The sequence below is a fragment of the Euprymna scolopes genome, chromosome 12 (assembly GCF_053919585.1).
Source record: "Euprymna scolopes isolate OS-2025 chromosome 12, ASM5391958v1, whole genome shotgun sequence".
Classification (NCBI taxonomy): Eukaryota; Metazoa; Mollusca; class Cephalopoda; order Sepiida; family Sepiolidae; genus Euprymna; species Euprymna scolopes.
The window spans coordinates 136,446,097-136,467,242 of NC_136493.1; the positions used below are offsets into that span (position 1 = coordinate 136,446,097).

General features: G+C 30.1%; 1 protein-coding gene across 41 annotated transcripts in view; it reads left to right on the plus strand.

Annotated features, from left to right (window-relative positions):
* Window positions 1–21,146, plus strand: part of LOC145291506 (uncharacterized) — a 351,327-nt gene that overhangs the window by 312,093 nt on the left and 18,088 nt on the right. For 20 of the 41 annotated variants that reach the window (XM_080137432.1, XM_080137433.1, XM_080137439.1 and 17 more), the window contains 17 exons: window positions 8,472–8,591; window positions 14,402–14,521; window positions 14,884–15,003; window positions 15,339–15,458; window positions 15,685–15,804; window positions 16,175–16,294; window positions 16,508–16,627; window positions 16,991–17,110; window positions 17,480–17,599; window positions 17,815–17,934; window positions 18,298–18,417; window positions 18,631–18,750; window positions 19,114–19,233; window positions 19,627–19,746; window positions 19,972–20,091; window positions 20,438–20,557; window positions 20,782–20,901. The exons of 8 other annotated variants lie outside the window; for them this stretch is intronic. In XM_080137432.1, coding sequence (XP_079993558.1) covers window positions 8,472–8,591; window positions 14,402–14,521; window positions 14,884–15,003; window positions 15,339–15,458; window positions 15,685–15,804; window positions 16,175–16,294; window positions 16,508–16,627; window positions 16,991–17,110; window positions 17,480–17,599; window positions 17,815–17,934; window positions 18,298–18,417; window positions 18,631–18,750; window positions 19,114–19,233; window positions 19,627–19,746; window positions 19,972–20,091; window positions 20,438–20,557; window positions 20,782–20,901 — 2,040 coding nt within the window. Of the gene's footprint in view, window positions 1–4,415; window positions 4,474–8,471; window positions 8,592–14,401; window positions 14,522–14,883; window positions 15,004–15,338; window positions 15,459–15,684; window positions 15,805–16,174; window positions 16,295–16,507; window positions 16,628–16,990; window positions 17,111–17,479; window positions 17,600–17,814; window positions 17,935–18,297; window positions 18,418–18,630; window positions 18,751–19,113; window positions 19,234–19,626; window positions 19,747–19,971; window positions 20,092–20,437; window positions 20,558–20,781; window positions 20,902–21,146 lie in introns of all 41 variants that reach the window. 13 more of the 41 variants (XM_080137455.1, XM_080137460.1, XM_080137468.1 and 10 more) reach the window with 11 other exon arrangements.

Consider the following 21,146-nt stretch of genomic DNA (forward strand, 5'->3'; position numbering starts at 1 on the left):
TGAATGAATTCGATATTACCCGAAGAAAAATTAATTTCTCGAACTACCGATATTATCATTGAATTAAGCATTGTTTATTTTCACACAAAAATTATAATTGCAAAAATATTCCTACTTTTTTTAAGTTACAGGTTTCGCATGATTTTTATGTGTAGGATTTTAATATTTTTCTTGCTTGAGTGAATGTGAAACTTTCGGCGTCACATATTTTTTATATAATCTTGAACAATAATAAAAATATTAAATTTAAAAACAGGAACATAGAAAAATAATTAAATTAAAAATTGTAAAACAGAGACAAACGTTCAAGATAGGAATGTACAGATGCACGTCTGGGGAAAGAAAGAAAACTAGCACCAACTCCCTCTTTTGAATTACACGACGTCGTTTTTAGAGGGCCTTTCGACTGGTTGAAATTTTTGGCTTCCGTATATCCGTGTTTACAAAACTCCCATTTGTTGCGATTTTGTGATAGGAAAAATCCCTCGCTTTTGAGCTTATTAAGCTATATTTTGTACAAACAAGGTGCTTTTTTTATTTAATTCAATATATTAGGACTTTGCTTTACTGATTGTCTTTGAAATAGACATAGAAAACTAATATTTATCTTTTTAAGTATTTTTTACATTGAATTTATTTAACTTCAAAATTTTGCTGAATTGGTTAGCTCGCAGTGAAAACATTTTTCATAAGTCTTTTTTTTCACGTGTACAAATATTTTTTTCCGTTTTGAAAATTAACTTTAGTTGTTAATCTTTCAAATACAATGGAAAAGTAGTCTGAAACCTACAAAAAATCATGATAAATCGGCTTCCAAAAACAAAGTCTCTTTATCTTTATTCGTCCAATTTTGCCCTGTATCTACTAAAGGACAACATAAGAGAATCGAATAGAATCATGCACCAGGTATCAACGGTGCAAAAGAAACTGATCAATACTGCTAAAAAACTTTCTATACGCTCTGCTGAACCACACCGTTCACGGGAGTATACAACACAGTGGAGAATGAACTGAATTTTTTGATTAAGCGAGTCTGTGCCGGTATGCTTAAGAAAGAGGTTAATAATACAGGCAATACGAAATCATTTCGAATAAGAAAAGTTACAGCAATTATCAAATAAATGATGTGCATCATTAAATGACAGAAAGATAGGATCTTTATTTGATCTGCGTTACATCAAAGTTCACCGGGAAAAAATGTGCACCGGCAGAACTTGTACACAGAGAAATTGTGCACCAGGAGAAAATTGTACACCGAGAAAAAATTGTGCACCGGGAGAAAAATGAACACAGAGAGAAATTGTGCACCAGGAGAAAATTGTACACCGAGAAAAATTTGTGCACCGGCAGAAAATTGTACACCGGGAGAAAACTGCACAGGTTGCAATTCAACTGATAACTAGGGCTATGACAGCAGAACATTCTTTTCATTGTTTTGACTCTCGAGTATATATCCTACAGAGTTAGACACAGTTAATCAACCTACAGCCATCTCACTCTATATAAAAGCATATAAGATATCAATGGATACACACTCGAGAGTCAAAACAATGAAAAGAATAAGCTGTTATCCTAGCCCTAATGATAACACACTTAACACGCATCACGCGAATCAGTTGACTCAATTCTTTACGATAAATGGTAATAATAATAATAATAATAATAATAATAATAATAATAATTATTATTATTATTATTATTATTATTATTATTAGAATTGCTTTATGCAAATGCGGATTTTAGTAATTCTCCTTAACTTTGTTTAAAAATGGATTAGAAAAATATTTTTACTTATTAATTCTTAATAAAAATATTGTTTGTTTTAATATAAACAAAACTGTTTTAGTACTTTCAATATTTTGACTCATTGCTATACTGAAAAGGAACCTAATTCGGCCTCTTACAGACTCTTAAGATAAATGAATTATTTTATCATATAATTCAACGAATGATATTAAATAAACTTATATGATTTTTGTTAATAGTATGTACAGTTAATAAATACTATCGGTTGGGAACTGATGTAAAATTTCTTTATTATAGTACTTTTTGAATTATATCAAATTAATTTATCATAGAAATTCATAAATGAGATACGATTAATCTTAATATCATTTAGTGAACTCATCATATAATTTGGTTAATAATCTATATAATAAAATCTTCATATCATTTGATGAATATTATGAAAATTAGCTTGTTTACACTGTACATTTTGTACTCATTGTTATTCGTTATCTAGTGAACAAGGATACAAATTTATTTATCATATAATTTGGTGAATGGTATATACTTTTATTTATCATATCATTTTGTGAACGGTACATAATTTTATTCATCATATAATTTAATGAATGGTATACAATTAAAGTTATTATATAATTTGGTGAATGGTAGATAATTTATCGTATAATTTGGTGAATGGTATACAAAGTAATTTAGCATATAATTTTATGAATAGTATAAACATTTATTCATCATATTATTTGATGAATTGTATAGAAATTAATAACCATATCATTTAGTAAATGGTGCATACATTAAGTTATCATATCATTTGGTGAATGGTATACAAATTCATTAATAATACAATTTAGTGGATAGTAAACGAATTTATTTATCATATGATTTGGTGCATGGTATCAAATTAATTAATTATATCATTTAGTGAATAGTATGAAATTACTTTATCATACTAAGTGAATGGTATACACACTAATTAGTAATATCATTTGGTGATTAGTATACACATTAATTTATAAAAAAAAATAAAGCGAATGGTATACAAATTAATTATTTATATCATTTGGTGAATGGTATGCAAATTTATTTGTCATATCATTTGGTGAATTGTGTCCAAATTAATTGATTATGGTATACAATGGAAAAGTAGTCTGAAACCTACAAAAAATCATGGTATACAAAAATCATTAATTATATCATTTAGTTAATGGTATACACATTTATTTGTCATATCATTCGGTGAATTGTGCCAAAATCATTGATTATATCATTTGGTGAATGGTATACAAATTCATTTTCCGCTAATATGGTGATTGGCATGCAAATTATCTATACACCTTAGTGAATGGTATACAGATTAATTAATCATATTATTTAGTTAATTGTATACAAATGAATTATATAATTTGGTGATTGGTATACAAATTAATTTATAATATAATTTAGTGAATGGTATACAAAATAATTCATCATATAAGTTGGTGAATACTATACAAATTAATTATTATATCACTTGATGAATGGTATAGAAATTAATTATATTATTTAGAGAATGGTATAAAATAAGTTAATTATATCACTTATACATGGTATACAAATAAATTGATTATATCATTTTTTGACTGGTATACAAATTAATTTATCATATCATTTGGTGAATGGTATTCAAATAAATTGATTATATCATTTGGTACATTATATAAAAATAAATTTATTATATCATTTTATGAATGGTATACAGTATTATTTATCATATCACTTTTGAAATGGTATACAAATCAATTTATCATATTATTAAAAACTAATTTTTGACACTTTAAGTTTTAAATTAAAAGAAAATTAATCGTACCAATTAACTTATCATATCATCATATCAAATTTAATTCTGATATCTGATTGTGATTGGTATCAAATTGACTTATATTATTTTATGAATTATATCAAATCGAAATCTAGCCCGATCATTTTCAAATAATTTTGATTTTAGTGTTTGTGTTTTCAAATCTTCGTAGAATTTGGCATCGTACCACGTCATATTAGGTCATATTTCGAAATTAGTCTCTTTAAGGTGTCTAACCTTCGACATAAGCATTTCGCTGTCTGCCTTCTATTAATGTACGCAAAGAGAGTTGGTATGTAAGTTCAACACATTTGATTTACACTGTATAGTTAGGTTAATGCCTTTTACAACACCAGCCAACTTAATGTGTTCTCCAACATGGAAGCTTCTTACTGCATAGGTTATTCAACGCTAATGAACTGGCCTTGATACATGCGTTCGTTTCTTGTCGGTTCACTCACCACTCTATTTGTTTTGGGTTGTCGCGTCTTACTCTTTCAACATTTTCTGAAATTATTCAGATCAGGAGCGTATCTCTTGTTTGATTATTTATGATATAATTTCGTTATTGTATTCAATCAATTTATTATAGAAGTTGGTCTATGGTATCATATGCGTTTATGCCAATTTTTAATGGCATGAAATTATTTCGTGATATTAATGCTATCAAATTAATTATCATAACATTTGATGAATGGTATGGATTTTATCCATCATATCATTTGTTGAAATGTATGAAATTAATTTTCTCATAGTTTGCTGAATTAATTAATTAATATCATTTGGTAAATATTATCATACTCTTCCACGCTATGTTTTCTTACGTCCACAGATACTCAAAACTAACCACACACAAGGAAAATCAACGGTCCGTCTGTTTAGAATTTCAGGTATATTTAAAATCACATTCTCCTGTCTCAATCGCATGGCGCCATACTGCTCCTCCCACCCCAGACGTCCAGATCCAGCACACCTGTTTCGTCTCCAAACAATTTCTCATCCTTGCACTTCCGGTCAAACTCGTCTCTGGTTTGACATTTTTATTGTAAATGTTTTCAAATGTATTCTTCTGATACAGCAATGCACCGACGATGGTCTTCATGAGTTTCGGTACTTTATTCAAACTAAAATCCAGTCTTGTAAGGCAGTACTTTTTGTGCCAAAATACCACCGTCTGAAACAGCTATGGTTGCAGTTATTACCTGCTAAGATTTTGCAATGATACATTTGATTCTTTCTGATGCTATTGCGTCCATTTATTTGCACATGCATATATATCATGGCATGTAATGCTTTATATATTGATTGAGCTCAGAGTATGGCCATGACTGACAATGTCTTTAATTTTTTCTGTTGTACGACTGCCATTTAAGATAAGAATTTTGGAAACTCTATTTTTGATCCACTTGTTCATATGCAATATTAACGTGCGCTGATATAGAGTAAAACAATAAATTTGTCGCCCTAATGAAAACAACACTACAGATTCATTTTAAAATTTTTACTGAAAAATATCAATTCAAGTAACTTGATGTAGAGCTGGTATCTATTCGATGTAGTCGCATTCAGCCTCAATCACCGCCTCGATACGGGTCCAGAACTGGGGGCATGCTTTTTTTCACAAACGCCGACGGGAGCTCGGCGAGTACTCGACGGATGACGGCGACCAGGCTGGCTTTAGTGTTATGGGAGGTCATGTTGGTGATGTTCTTGACGTATGATCAAACGAAGTAGTCCAGCGGGTTCAGGTCGGGGTATGAAGGAGGCCAGTGAGATAATGATACAAAATCGTAGCACCCCTTCTGAAGCCAAGCCTGCGTCTCTGGACGTGGGCGTGCACCAAATCCTGCTGCAGCACCCAGGGTCTGCCAACGGTCACCTGATTGCACTAGAGGATCACCACACTCTTTAGCACATCCAGGTACACTTTGGTGTTGACTTCCAAGCCGACTTCGAAAATGTGAGATGGCATGATGTGGCCCTCACTTGAAACCATACCAAACATCCTAACCGTGGCCAGAAATTTCGTTGAGCTGTGCCCTCAAGCGTTGAACCATCCGAATTAGCATTTTTAGGGTGCTGGTAATGGTTCTGGTGTCATAACGTGGATCGGTAGAGAGCATAACTTGTACAGCGGCGCATCTCCGATATCCCTTGTTGAACATTGTGTCACTTTCAGACATGATAGAAGACTCCTATCGCTCTTAAGATTTGTACACAACTGGCCAACTAGTATATGGTCTGCAAAACAAAAGAAAGGAAAACCGATTTTCATAAAACGGAAATCGAATTATGCCGTCTTTTCTAAAACGATAATTTAATCGTTGCCCCTTGCACTTTGTGATAACATTCCATAGATGAGTTGATGCCTTATCGTCTGTTTTAGACGTCGAGGTTTAGATCTTTTGGTATTTATCGAAGTTTACCTTTTAGTATATTTGATCTAGGCAAAATACGGCACACGCCAGAGACTTTAGAAATTGCAGTTATAACTAGTGTAATAGAACCGCAACCAGTATCTTGATAGCGTTATATGTAAACCCCAGTACAATACCCAGTATACCATAAAGAGTAATTAGGGTACTAATGTAAACGGGTGTACCAGAGTCAGAGGAAATCCTTTCAAATGTCACTTTACAACGCGGTTGTATCTCATAATTTATTACTGTTATTTGAACACTTGTTTTGTTCCAGATTGAAAAAAAAACAAAAAAACTCGCGTTTACTATAATGAATAACTAGTATGTATCGATTAATGCATAGAAACATAGTTGATCCTCATGCACTCAGATGTTTGGTTGGGCCTCGTTTATATCCTGTTCGCTGGACCAATCGTAATCAATCAAAAATTTGCTCCATGCTTTATCTGTGCCAAAAATCAAAACGTAGATTCCATGAACAAAGCTTCTTTCTAGAAGTGCACGCCTGTGGAACTATGTTCCGTTTGCCTGTTTCCCAAGTCCAACATAAAAAATTCCTGATGAACCGCCTCCTTAAGTAAGACATTTTATCAAATCTCAACACTAACGTACTATACACGCAATAACCCTTATCTCCGAGTGGCTTCCGGGCCTTGATAAGTGGTGACTACCTTGTAAAAAAACAATCGATACATATCCCCTAAACAATCGGTAGGACAGGAGTCCGAATCTTCTGTTCATGCAAGCATTTACAATGTGATTATTACGGCTATGACAACAGTATATTTTTTCATTGTTTTGACTCTCGAGTGTGTACCGTTGGTATCTTATATGCTTTTATACAGAGTGATGTGGTTATCCGTTGCTTAACTGTCTGTGTCTGATGTATACTCGAGACTCAAAACAACGGTAGGAATATGCTGTTTTCATACCCCTTGTGATTATACAAGTAAAAACGAATATAATCGCATGTGGGAATCGTTATACTTAGCAGGGATGACTGGGCATCAATAATAGTCAACGCATAAAATCCTACAAATCATTCCTAAAATAATAAAAAGATCACTGCAGGAAATTATTATTTTAAAACATTTTAATATATTAAAATTATTATTTTAAAATATTTTAATATATTAAAATTATTATTTTAAAACATTTTAATATATTAAAATTATTATTTTAAAACATTTTAATATATTAAAATTATTATTTTAAAACATTTTAATATATTAAAATTATTATTTTAAAATATTTAAAAAAACATGAAGTTTAACTAAAATTGGAAAATAATAAATAACGTCAAAACAAGTAATAGTCGGCACTGTTTCGTCAAATATATCTTTTTTTTTAACACAGACTCTTGCTATGAGGGTAAATTGTAGAGATATGGATACCATATTACGACTATATGGACTAAGAAACGGGTACCATTACAATAAATGCACTTGCCGTCGTTACAGTAGAGTCGATTATACCAGAAAAATCTGTCCACCAAAAGGTAAATAACTTTATTTAAGTATTGAAAAAAAAATATAGTCCAGACAACCATATATAAGAATAATGAAAATCCTATTTACTAATAATACTCTCTGCGAATAATAAACCTCCTATTAACATATAAAATTATTTTAAATGTTATTTCTCTGGTGTAAAATTTAAAAATTAAATAAATAAAACAAAATTAGCTAAATTATGTCCTCACGTAACAAATATGTAATATTCTACACTGTTCGTCAATCTGTTCGTGTATCTTTATTTTGTACCCAGGATAAAAGTATAAGGATATAAAAGTACAGATATGGACAAACATTCCGGGACAATTGCAATCGATGCACATGTCGTCGTTACGGTAGAGTCAATTGTACCAGAAAAATCTGTCCACCAAAAGGTAAATAAATTTATATTAGTATTAAAATAAATATAGCCCAGACAATTATAGACAAGAATAATGAAAATCCTATAACATATAAAATTATTCGAAAATGTTTTTCTTCCTATCGTAGAATTTAAAAATTTATTTAATTAAAAAATAATTTTAAAATATTAGCTAAATGATGTCGTCCCGAGAAATATGTAATATTCTACACTAGTCTTCAACGTATCTGTATTTTGTACTAAGGAGGTTGGTATAAGCGTAAAAAGTACAGACGTAGATAAAGAATTCCTGGACAATTGCAATTGATGCAACTTCCGTCGTTACAGTAGTGTCAATTGTACATGAAAAAATCTGCCCGGCAAAAGGTTAAATACTTTATCTTAGTATAAATATGAAATATAGCTCAGACAATCATATCCGCGAATAATAAATATAAATATAAAATTATTTTACAAGTTTTTTCATTCGCGTGAAATTTAAAACTTAAAAAAAATTAAAAACAAAATTTTAACAAATTAGCAAATTGATGTCGTTACGACAAATATGTAATATTCTACACTATTTGTCAACTGTATCTTTATTTTGCACCCAGGATGTTTGTATAAGGGTAAAAAGTACAGATATGGACAAAGATTCCGGGACAATTGCAATCGATGTTCTTGCCGTCGTGACGGTAGAGTCAATTGTACCAGAAAGATCTGTCCACCCAAAGGTAAATAACTTTCTTTTAGCATTAAAATAAATATAGCCCAGACAATCATATAAATGTATAATTAATATCTTATTAATATATCAAATAATTTTGAAAGTTTTTTTTTACTTGTGTTAAATTTAAAAATTTAATAAATCTTTATGAAAAAAAACAAACTTTAAAACTTAGCTAAATGATGTCGTCACGAAAATTTGTAATATTCTACACTGTTTGTCAACTATCTGTATTTTATACCCAGGATGTTTGTATAAGGGCAAAAAGTACAGATATAGACAAGTATTCCGTGACAATTGCAATCGATGTACTTGCGGTCGTTACGGTAGAGTCAATTGTACCAGAAAAATCTGTCCACCAAAAGGTAAATATCTTTATCTTAGTATTAAAAATTAATATAGCCCAGACAATCATATCCGTGAATAATAACTATCCTATTAACATATATTACTTGAATCTAATTAGTTATATTTTAGTCAAATAAATAAAACATTCATAACAAGTTGAAATTGCGCACATGACTTATTTAAGCACTTAGAAATAATGCATTGCAAGGCCCCGTCGATTTATCTTAAGCTCTATCAGCCATCTTGGAAAATGGTCACCAAATTTCAGCTGTTTTGCTATTTGCACCATAGCGGTAAATTTTATGAAAATTACTACCGAGTACATTGTTATTACTAATACAATTCTCTACAAAAAGTGTTCTATGCATTTTTTTTTTCTGTACAAGTGATAGTTTAATAAATATAGCAAATTCTTTCCGAGGGAACTATTTAATATTATTATTATACGACATAATCACGTTGACACACCGGTTCCCGATGGATCACCACAGTTAAGCAACGTTGAGCCTGGTCAGTACTAAATGGGTGACCATTTGGGATTTTCAGGTGCTGTATCTACTCTCCGCTTATCTAGGCATTGTTTCCAATCGTCCTGGTCTTCTTGCCACTGGACTCAAACACTGCCGATTCAGTGGTTGGAGATTGCGCAAACCTTACCTCACAATTACACGCGCTACTGCCCCTAAAGGGTATTATTTGTCTTTCAAGACTGAACGGAAGCATGGGGATTTAATATTATTAATTTTTTCCACACCACCCATGCGTTAGAGTACGTAGGCGAGTTCTTTTAATGTGGTATCATCTTGAGGCATTATCCACAAATATCCCTCTTATCTGTCCTGTGTTTCATTTTTTTTTTAAAAGTGTGGTCACTGAGATCTTCTTGACCGTTTCCTTGGACACTCCATTGCAGCAGAAGTAGATCGTAAAATACTTAATTCTTCTGTACTTAAATCACTTGTATATTCATAGCTAATTTCATTTTGTTTCTCATTTTCTGATTCGTGGTCAGTTATTTGCTGGCGAGTCTTTAAAATCTTCTGTCACTGTCATCTGTATCACATGAGGGGATCTCGAATTTATTCATTATTTCTTCCTCGGGGAAACCCCGTCGACAACTGATGCTTTCTATGAAACGTTTTACGCCCCCTTTCACACAGCTACACGTCCGTACACAATTTTTCGTGCAAGTGCATGATATTAAGTGAAATAATTTCTCAGGTAAATCTTGGTAAATCTGTGGTAACAGAAACCAAGCCATCGGGTTCTCTTTTCTATCCCCACTGCTCTGGTAATGGATTGCTCTGCAAATGTTAAACTTGGTGATTCACAGGAAGAAAATGTTGTTTTGACGCTGCCGTTGCTGGAGGGAGTCTGTTGCTCTCCAAAAGAACGTCCATCGATATGAATTAAGCCCTTAATTTTCTTCAAGACCTCCATATACTACAATAAGTAGCCTTTTCCTCTGCACCAGTCATTGACTTCTGTGTTGATATCATTGTATTGAATATATCTTTATGCTTCTTTAATTCTTCTCTCTTCTGTAAGAGTTTTAATAGTTTAGTCTTTCATTGCCCGAATAAAGGAGAAACTAATCACACCCACTTGCAGCATGAAGGATGGTTGATTGGTTGTTTTTTGTTTTACGGCATATCAACCTTTTTCGGGTTATTTAATGCCGAATCCAAAGATTCGGAAGAACATTTTTTTTAATAGAATATATTTGTTGTTTTCATGTCGGTTTCTATTTAACCCATAGTTGGGACCCTAACAGGTACTACCACTCTGGGTCAGAGTGGACCTGGGAGCAATGGTAATTAAAGGGTGGCTCCACACTCCCCAAAGCCCACAAGCTGGGGCCTCACCACTGGATATAGTTTAAGGTCATATCCAGGACCCCCATTGAGGGACTTTTACCCTCTGCAGGGGGGCGGTCGGCGTATTCTAATGCCCCACCGACAGGGCAGGCAGCATGAAGGAAAAGGATGTACTCTTTTAGTGGACCAATCTGCATCATCAGTTGTTTGTTTTACGGAGATACCATTTTCAACTAGTTGTCTAGACAATTGGTTGATAAATCTTGATTTGTTATGCTCGTTTGATAGATATTTCTTGACTAACATAATCTTTAGTGTGGCACTCAAAACTAATATCCGTGCTTTGGAATATGCGAGATCTCTGTTGTCTCTCTGCATATTTTTTTACTAGATTCTGAGTCACTGTATCCATCAAACACCATGACTGTATTTGTGTGATAGTACTGTATGATGTAAGATATGTATGCATCATAGATCTCATCATAAGTAATTTCTTGAATGTGTGATGGCCATATAACACGATGAAGAAGAAAACCTCCACCGACACTACAAACTGCATTATCAAGATCATGAAACGTTGTGCTGATATCATTGAAAACACTATACATTGCAATCTTGTTTGTATTTACTCATGCTCTGTTCAATGAATAATGCAGGTGGGATTAGAGCAAGCTCATACTTAAATCTTGCAGATCATCATGTCTATTGTGTGTGTTATTCTTTGAAAGAGAAGAGTTGTAGTTGTCATCAGGAACTATTTCGTCTCGAATTGTGAAACTTGAGTTACTTGTTGCCAAAAGTAACACGGTTCTTACGCTTCATTTTGCATCACTAAAAGTTTGTCTAGTTTTAGCATTTATGGACTACAATCCAATATCATAGCTTTTGTATCAGTTTATTTTACCATCACGACTCATCCCAATTGCAAGTGAGATAATCCTCATATTTTCTAACAAGGGCGGATGCGACAGAAACCATTATAGATTCATTCCTAAATGTTCAATATCTCTAACAATCCTTGAAGGTCGTACTTCAATGTGCTATTCACTGTAAGAACTTCTTAATCCAAAAAAGTCTTCAACTTTAGTGCACATTTTACATGAATCTTACATACCAAGAATCCATCGACTCACTACACTATCGGTTATCCCTCGCCCATGATATTGGATTGGAGTCCATGAATGCTAAAACTGGACAAAATTTTAGTGATGCAAAATGAAGCGCAAGAACTGTGTTACCTTTGGCAACAACTAACTCAAGTTTCACATTTTGAGACAAAATAGTTCCTAATGACAACTACAACTCTTCTCTTTCAAAGAATAACACAGAGGTCTTCACGGTCCTCATTAGTGTTTGTGTTATAGTAAGATCTGATCATAGACCAGCCCAATACTTGTTTGAGCACCTCATTGTAAAAAATTATTTTTTCTTTAAACTTGAAAACAATCTTCATCATGCATATCTTGCGAGTATAGGTGACATGATTTTGCATAAGCTAAATGACCAGCTGCACGAAAATAAGGTATAAACTCTTGAACACATAATAGGTATAATTGAACACATAATAGGTATAATTGCCAATTTCCTAGACTTTCAGCCTCCATGTAGTGTAGTATTAAAGTTTCCATCTGAAAATACTGTATCCGATTGGTTCTGATGCATTACATCTAGCAATTCCTGCAATGTAAATTGATAATCATCACTGTCTTCCATTGATGAACAAACTTTCTAGAGACCAGTTAAAATATCTTCATCATAAGGCCGTTCCAGTTTGCCTGATGGATTTAAGCTGATTTTTTACAGAAAAAAAAAACTTTGCACTACATGATCTATGGTATCTAGCTTCTTCTGCAACCAACCACTTGGCATCACCTACAATCTTCTTTACTTTTTTTGCCATAATTACGTCTAAGTCTAAGGTCTATCACGCTACTGACTACCTGCCGTATATTCTGCTTTTTCACAGCACACTTCAAAACTAAATATACACTTTATTTTTATAAATCAAAATCAGTTTTTATAGATCTTAATTTCTATTTAATAGGTGACTCTTTTATCTCTTGGTCAGTTGTTTTCTTTTCTATTAGCCGCTGTAATACTCTTTTCTGCATTTTACATATGCACTTGCAGAGATGATCAATTAACCCACGTTTTCCATTTATCATCTCCTCTTTTCTTACTCGCTTCAACAAGTATCGACATGCCTATCATAACACAAACATTTTCACAAAGTAGGTATGCTTCATTTTGATATGTGGTTCTTAACATTTTAAAAGTATCATTAAATTCTGTAATGAAAACAAAAACCCCAACAAATTAACCTTCTAAAAATACTATAAAGCTAAAACAAAAAAATGCAGATGCCAGTGATATCGAACCTATAACGTCGGAATCAGCACAGTATTGAATATGGTTCGACAAAAATGTGGATAGATATAAATTATCAGTCAGCGAAAATATGCATAGAAAATGTTTATTGAAAACTCAATTTTAAATATAATTTGTTCAAACAGTTTTTTCGTAAATGGCTAAAAACTGAAATTTGACGTTCATTTTCCAAACTGGCGGACGAAGCTCAAGATTGATCGACGAGGACTTTTGATTTGTTATTTCTAGGTGCTTAAAGTTGTCATGTGCAAATTTTCAACTTATAATTAAATTTTAATTCATTTTTCTTAATTTGACTGGATTATAAAATTATTTAAATTTTTTTAACTTGTGTGAACTTTAAAACCAAATTTTATAAGGTATTATTTAGAATAATAGGTAAATAATGTCGTTATAACAAATATGTAATATTCTACACTGCTCGTGAACTGTATCTTTATTTTGTACCCAGGATGTTGGTATAAGGGTATAAAAGTATAGACATGGACAAAGATTCCGGGACAATTGCAATCGATACACCTGCCGTCGTTACGGTAGAGTCAATTGTACCAGAAAAATCTGTCCACCAAAAGGTAAATAGCTTTATCTTAGTATAAAAATAATTAAACTCCAGACAATAACATCTGCGAATATTAAATATACAATTAACTTATAAAATTATTTTAAAAGATTTCCTTGTTTAAAATTTAAAAATTGAATAATTTTTACAATTATTCATACAAATAAGCTAAATTATGGCGTCACGCCTAATAAACAATATTCTGAAGTGTTCGTGAACTGTATCTTTATTTTGTATCCAGGATGTTCGTAAAAGGATACAAAGTACAGATATTCACAAATATTCTGGAACAATTGCAACTGATGTATCTTCCGCCGTTACAGTAGAGTACATTCTACTAGAAAAATCTATCTACCAACAAATAAATAAATTTATCTCAGTATGAAAATAAATGTAACCCATATACAAAATAATAAAAAATCCTATTAACATATAAAAGTCTTGTAAAAGATTTTTATGCGTGAAATATATGATAATAAAACATAAAAATCATAAAAAATTAACAAATGTCGTCTCAAAACTATATAATAAAAATATAAGTACCATATAAAATAATGTCAAAAGTTTTATTCCATTTTTCAATTTAAAAATTAATGAAACAAAAAAGTTAAAAAAAAGTTAAAAAGTACAAAAAAAGCAATATAACTTTTAATTTTACGTTCCAACAAAACGGTGTCGTAAACTGTGACTTTGTTTTGTACCCAGGATGTTGGTATAAAGGTAAAAAGTACATATATAGACAAAGATTCCGAGACAATTGCAATCAATGCACCTGCCGTCGTTACGGTAAAGTCAATTGTACCAACAAAATCTGTCCACCAAAAGGTAAATAAGTTTATTGTAGTATAATAAAAAATATGGCCAAGACAATCATATAAAAGAATAATAAAATCTTATTAACATATAAAATAGTATTGAAAGATGTTCTCATTTTTTAAATGTAATTATTGAATGAATTTTACATAAATCTTGAAAAATCAGCTAAATTATATCGTCACGAAAAATATGTAATAATAAAAATCTTATTGAACTAACATATTATCTCGACATTTTGCTCTATTATAAAATTAAAAATTTATTGAATAAATTAAGAATATATAGCCGAAATGACTTTAAACTTTTCGTTTCGAAAACAAAATGTAAATTGATAAACTGTGTCGTAAACTGTGACTTTGATTTTTACCCAGGATGTCAGTATAAAGGTAAAAAGTACAAATATGGACAAAGATTCCGGGACAATTGCAATCAATGTTCCTGCCGTCGTTACGGTAGAGTCAATTGTACCAGAAAAATCTGTCCACCAAAAGGTAAATAGCTTTATCTTAGTATTAAAGTAATTTAAGTCCAGACAATAACATCTGCGAATATTAAATATACTATTAACTTATAAATTATTTTAAAAGATTTCAAAAGGTAAATAAATTTATCTTAATATAAATAATAAATATAGTCTAGACAATCATATCTGCGAATTAAAAATATCCTATTCATATTAAAAGTATTAAAAAGTCTTTTTGTCTTGTTAAAATTTAAAACTTAAATATAATTTTTTTAAAGTAAGTTTTTAAAAATTTGCTTAAATTCCCGACAAATATGTAATTTTCTACACTTTTCGTCAACAGTATTTTTATTTTGTACCCAGGATGTTGGTATAAAGGTAAAAAGTACAAATATGGACAAAGATTCCGGGACAATTGCAATCAATGCACCTGCCGTCGTAACGGTAGAGTCAATTGTACCAGAAAAATCTGTCCACCAAAAGGTAAATAAATTTATCTTAGTATAAATAATAAATATGGTCTAGACAATCATATCTGCGAATGAAAAATGTCCTATTAATATTAAAAGTATTAAAAATCTTTTTGTCTTGTGTTAAATTTAAAACTTAAATATAATTTTTAAAATAAGTTTTAAAAATTAGCTAAATTCCCGACAAATATGTAATATTCTACACTTTTTATACACCAGTATTTTTATTTTGTACCCAGGATGTTGGTATAAAGGTAAAAAGTACAAATATGGACAAAGATTCCGGGACAATTGCAATCAATGCACCTGCCGTCGTTACGGTAGAGTCAATTGTATCAAAAAAATCTGTCCACCAAAAGGTAAATAAATTTATCTTAGTATAAAAATTTAGTATAGCCCAGACAATCATATTCAAGAATAATAAAAATCCTATTCACATATTGATTATTTTTTTAGAAATTTTTCTCATGTGTGGAATTTAATTATCGTATAAATTAAAAAGAAATTGTTTTTAAGTTTAGCTTAATGATATCGTTAGGCAAATATCTCATTATGAAAATAGTAGGAACATATAAGATTATTGTGGAAGTTTTGTTCCTTTTTTAAATTAAAAAAATTAATTTAATAAATAGGAAGAATAAAGCAAAAGAAAAACTTCTTTTTTCTGATTTCGACAAAAATGTAATTTGATAAACTGCGTCGTCAACTGTGACTTTGTTTTTTACCCAGGATGTCGGTATAAGCGTAAAAAGTACAGATATGGACAAAGATTCCGGGACAATTGCAATCGATGTACCTGCCGTCGTTACGGTAGAGTCAATTGTACCAGAAAAATCTGTCCACCAAAAGGTAAATAAATTTATCTTAGTATAAATAATAAATATAGTCTAGACAATCATATCTGCAAATAAAAATATCCTATTTACATTAAAAGTATTAAAAATCCTTGTCTTACAACTTAAATACAATTTTTAAAATAAGTTTTTTAAAAATTAGCTAAATTCCCGACAAATAGGTAATATTCTACACTTTTAGTCAACAGTATTTTTATTTTGTACCCAGGATGTTGGTATAAAGGTAAAAAGTACAAATATGGACAAAGATTCCGGGACAATTGCAATCAATGCACCTGCCGTCGTTACGGTAAAGTCAATTGTATCAAAAAAAACTGTCCACCAAAAGGTAAATAGGTTTATTGTAGTATAATAAAAGTATTGCTCAGACAATGATATTAAAGAATAATAAAATCTTATTAACATATAAAATAGTATTGAAAGATGTTCTCACGTGTAAAATTTAATTATTGAATACATTTTTAACAACATTTGAAAAATCAGCTAAATTATATCGTCACGAAAAATATGTAATAATAAAAATCTTTTTAAACTAACATATTATCTCGAAATTTTGCTCTATTATAAAATTGAAAATTTATTGAATAAATTAAGAATACATAGCCAAAAATGACTTTAAACTTTTCATTTAAAAAAAAAAAATGTAAATTGATAAACTGTGTCGTAAACTGTGACTTTGTTTTGTACCCAGGGTGTTGGTATAAGCGTAAAAAGTACATATATGGACAAAGATTCCGGGACAATTGCAATCAATGTACCTGCCGTCGTTACGGTAGAGTCAATTGTACCAGAAAAATCTGTCCACCAAAAGGTAAATAAATTTATCTTAGTATAAAAATTCAGTATAGCCCAGACAATCATATTCTAAAATAATAAAAATCCTATTCACATATGGATTTTTTTTTAGAAATTTTTCTCATGTGTGGAATTTAATTATCGTATAAATTAAAAAGAAATTGTTTTTAAGTTTAGCTTAATGATATCGTTAGGCAAATATCTCATTATGAAAATAGTAGGAACATATAAAATTATTGTGGAAGTTTTGTTCCTTTTTTAAATTAAAAAAATTAATTTAATAAATAGGAAGAATAAAACAAAAGAAAAACTTCTTTTTTCTGATTTCGACAAAAATGTAATTTGATAAACTGCGTCGTCAACTGTGACTTTGTTTTTTACCCAGGATGTCGGTATAAAGGTAAAAAGTACAGATATGGACAAAGATTCCGGGACAATTGCAATCGATGTACCTGCCGTCGTTACGGTAGAGTCAATTGTACCAGAAAAATCTGTCCACCAAAAGGTAAATAAATTTATCTTAGTATAAATAATAAATATAGTCTAGACAATCATATCTGCGAATAAAAATATTCTATTTACATTAAAATTATAAAAAAGTCCTTGTCTTACAACTTAAATACAATTTTTAAAATAAGTTTTTTAAAAATTAGCTAAATTCCCAACAAATAGGTAATATTCTACACTTTTAGTAAACAGTATTTTTTATTTTGTACCCAGGATGTTGGTATAAAGGTAAAAAGTACAAATATGGACAAAGATTCCGGGACAATTGCAATCAATGCACCTGCCGTCGTTACGGTAAAGTCAATTGTATCAAAAAAATCTGTCCACCAAAAGGTAAATAAGTTTATTGTAGTATAATAAAAGTATTGCTCAGACAATCCTATTAAAGAATAATAAAATCTTATTAACATATAAAATAATATTGAAAGATGTTCTCCCGTGTAAAATTTAATTATTGAATACATTTTGAACAACATTTGAAAACTCAGCTAAATTATATCGTCACGAAAAATATGTTATAATAAAATCTTTTTAAACTAACATATTATCACGAAATTTTGCTCTATTATAAAATTAAAAAATTATTGAATAAATTAAGAATACATAGCCAAAAATGACTTTAAACTTTTCATTTCCAAAAAAAAAATAATAAATTGATAAACTGTGTTGTGAACTGTGACTTTGTTTTGTACCCAGGGTGTTGGTATAAGCGTAAAAAGTACAGATATGGACAAAGATTCCGGGACAATTGCAATCAATGTTCCTGCCGTCGTTACGGTAGAGTCAATTGTACCAGAAAAATCTGTCCACCAAAAGGTAAATAAATTTATCTTAGTATAAATAATAAATATAGTCTAGACAATCATATATGCGAATAAAAATATTCTATTTACATTAAAATTATAAAAAAGTCCTTGTCTTACAACTTAAATACAATTTTTAAAATAAGTTTTTAAAAATTAGCTAAATTCCCGACAAATAGGTAATATTCTACACTTTTAGTCAACAGTATTTTTATTTTGTACCCAGGATGTTGGTATAAAGGTAAAAAGTACAAATATGGACAAAGATTCCGGGACAATTGCAATCAATGCACCTGCCGTCGTTACGGTAAAGTCAATTATATCAAAAAAATCTGTCCACCAAAAGGTAAATAAGTTTATTGTAGTATAATAAAAGTATTGCTCAGACAATCATATTAAAGAATAATAAAATCTTATTAACATATAAAATAGTATTGAAAGATGTTCTCACGTGTAAAATTTAATTATTGAATACATTTTTAACAAATCTTGAAAAATCAGCTAAATTATATCGTCACGAAAAATATGTAATAATAAAAATCTTTTTAAACTAACATATTATCTCGAAATTTTGCTCTATTATAAAATTAAAAAATTATTGAATAAATTAAGAATACATAGCCAAAAATGACTTTAAACTTTTCATTTCGAAAAAAAAAATGTAAATTGATAAACTGTGTCGTAAACTGTGACTTTGTTTTGTACCCAGGGTGTTGGTATAAGCGTAAAAAGTACAGATATGGACAAAGATTCCGGGACAATTGCAATCAATGTTCCTGCCGTCGTTACGGTAGAGTCAATTGTACCAAAAAAATCTGTCCACCGAAAGGTAAATAAATTTATTTCAGTATAAAAAATAAATAACTTTAATTTGGTATTAAAAATTAGCTTAGCCCAGACAATCATATATGTGAATAAGAAATAGCTTATGAACGTATAAAAAGATTTTTATAGTTCTCCCTTTTGAGTAAAATTTAATCGTTAAAATTTTTTTAAAAGTATTCTTCAAAAATTAGCTAAATGATGAATTCAGCTAAATGATGTAATATTCTACACTGTCCGTCTACTGTATCTTTATTCTATAGTTTAATTTCAAATTCTTAATTTAAAGATTAATTAAATAGTTTTTGAAAAAATAGCAAAAATAACTTTTAATTTTGGTTTGAACATAAATATAATTTGATAAATTGTATCATCAACTGTGACTTTGTTTTGTACCCAGGATGTTGGTATAAGCGTAAAAGGTACAGATATGGACAAAGATTCCGGGACAATTGCAATCGATGTACCTGCCGTCGTTACGGTAGGGTCAATTGTACCAGACAAATCTGTCCATCTAAAGGTAAATAACTTTATCTTAGTATAAAACATAAGCATAGCTCAGAAAATTATATCTGCAATTAAAAATATCATATTAACGTATAAAATGATTTTTTTACGTTATTGTTTGCGTGAAATTTAAAACTTAAACACAACTTCAAATTTCAAAATAAGCTAAATTTTGAATTCAAAACAAATATGTAATATATTACACTGTTCGTCAATTGTATATTTATTTTGTACTCAGGATGTTGGTATAAAGGTAAAAAGTACAGATATAGACAGAGATTCCAGGATAATTGCAATCGATGCACCTGCCTCCGTTATGGTAGAGTAAATTGTATAAAAAAATTTTGTCTACCGAAAGGTAATTACATTTATTTTATTATAGGAAATATAGACAATGATATTAATAAATGATATGCTGCTATTAACATATAACATTGTTTTAAAAGGTCCTCCTGTGTGTTAAATGGTATTAAATAAATCATTTAAACAATTCTTAAAAAATTAGCTTAATGATATGACGGCAACAAATATGTAATAATAGATCTTTTTAACATAAAAAATTATCTCGAAAGATTTGTCAATTTTAAATTTAACTATTAATGAATAACTTTAGAAAAATAGTTGAAAAGATGTTACTTTATCGTTTCGAAAACAAAGTAATTTGATAAACTATGTCGTCAACTGTGACTTTGTTTTGTACCCAGGATGTTTGTATAAAGGTAAAAGATACAGATATGAACAAGGATTCCGGGATAATTGCAATCGATGCACCTGCCGTCGTTACGGTAGAGTCAATTGTACCAGAAAAATCTGTCCACGTAAAGGTAAATAAATTTAACTTAGTTTAAAAAATATATAACCTAGACAATCATATCCTTGAATAAAAAAATATCCTATTAACCTTGAAAGTATTTTTAAAGCTTTTCTCTTGTGCGAAATTTAAATGCAATTTAAAAAATAATTCTTTTAATATTCGCTAAATTAGGAATTCACGACCAATATGTAATATTCTACACTTTTCGTCAACTGTATTTTTATTTTGTACCAGGATGTTGGTATAAAGGTAAAAAGTACAGATATAGACAAAGATTCCGGGACAATTGCAATCGATGCATCTGTCATCGTTACGGTAGGGTCAATTGTACCAGGAAAATCTGTCCACTAAAAGGTAAATAATGTTATCTTAATATTAAAATAAATATAGACAATCATATCCAACAATAATAAAATCCTATTATAAAAATTGTTTTAAAAGATTCTCTATTATGTGAAATTTAATTATTGAATAAATAATAAAGATTCCTAAACAATTAGCTAAATTATATAGTCATGAAATATATATAATAATAAAAATCTTATAAATATATAATAATATTTCGAAAGTTTTGGTGTAAATTTTAATTAAAAAATTAA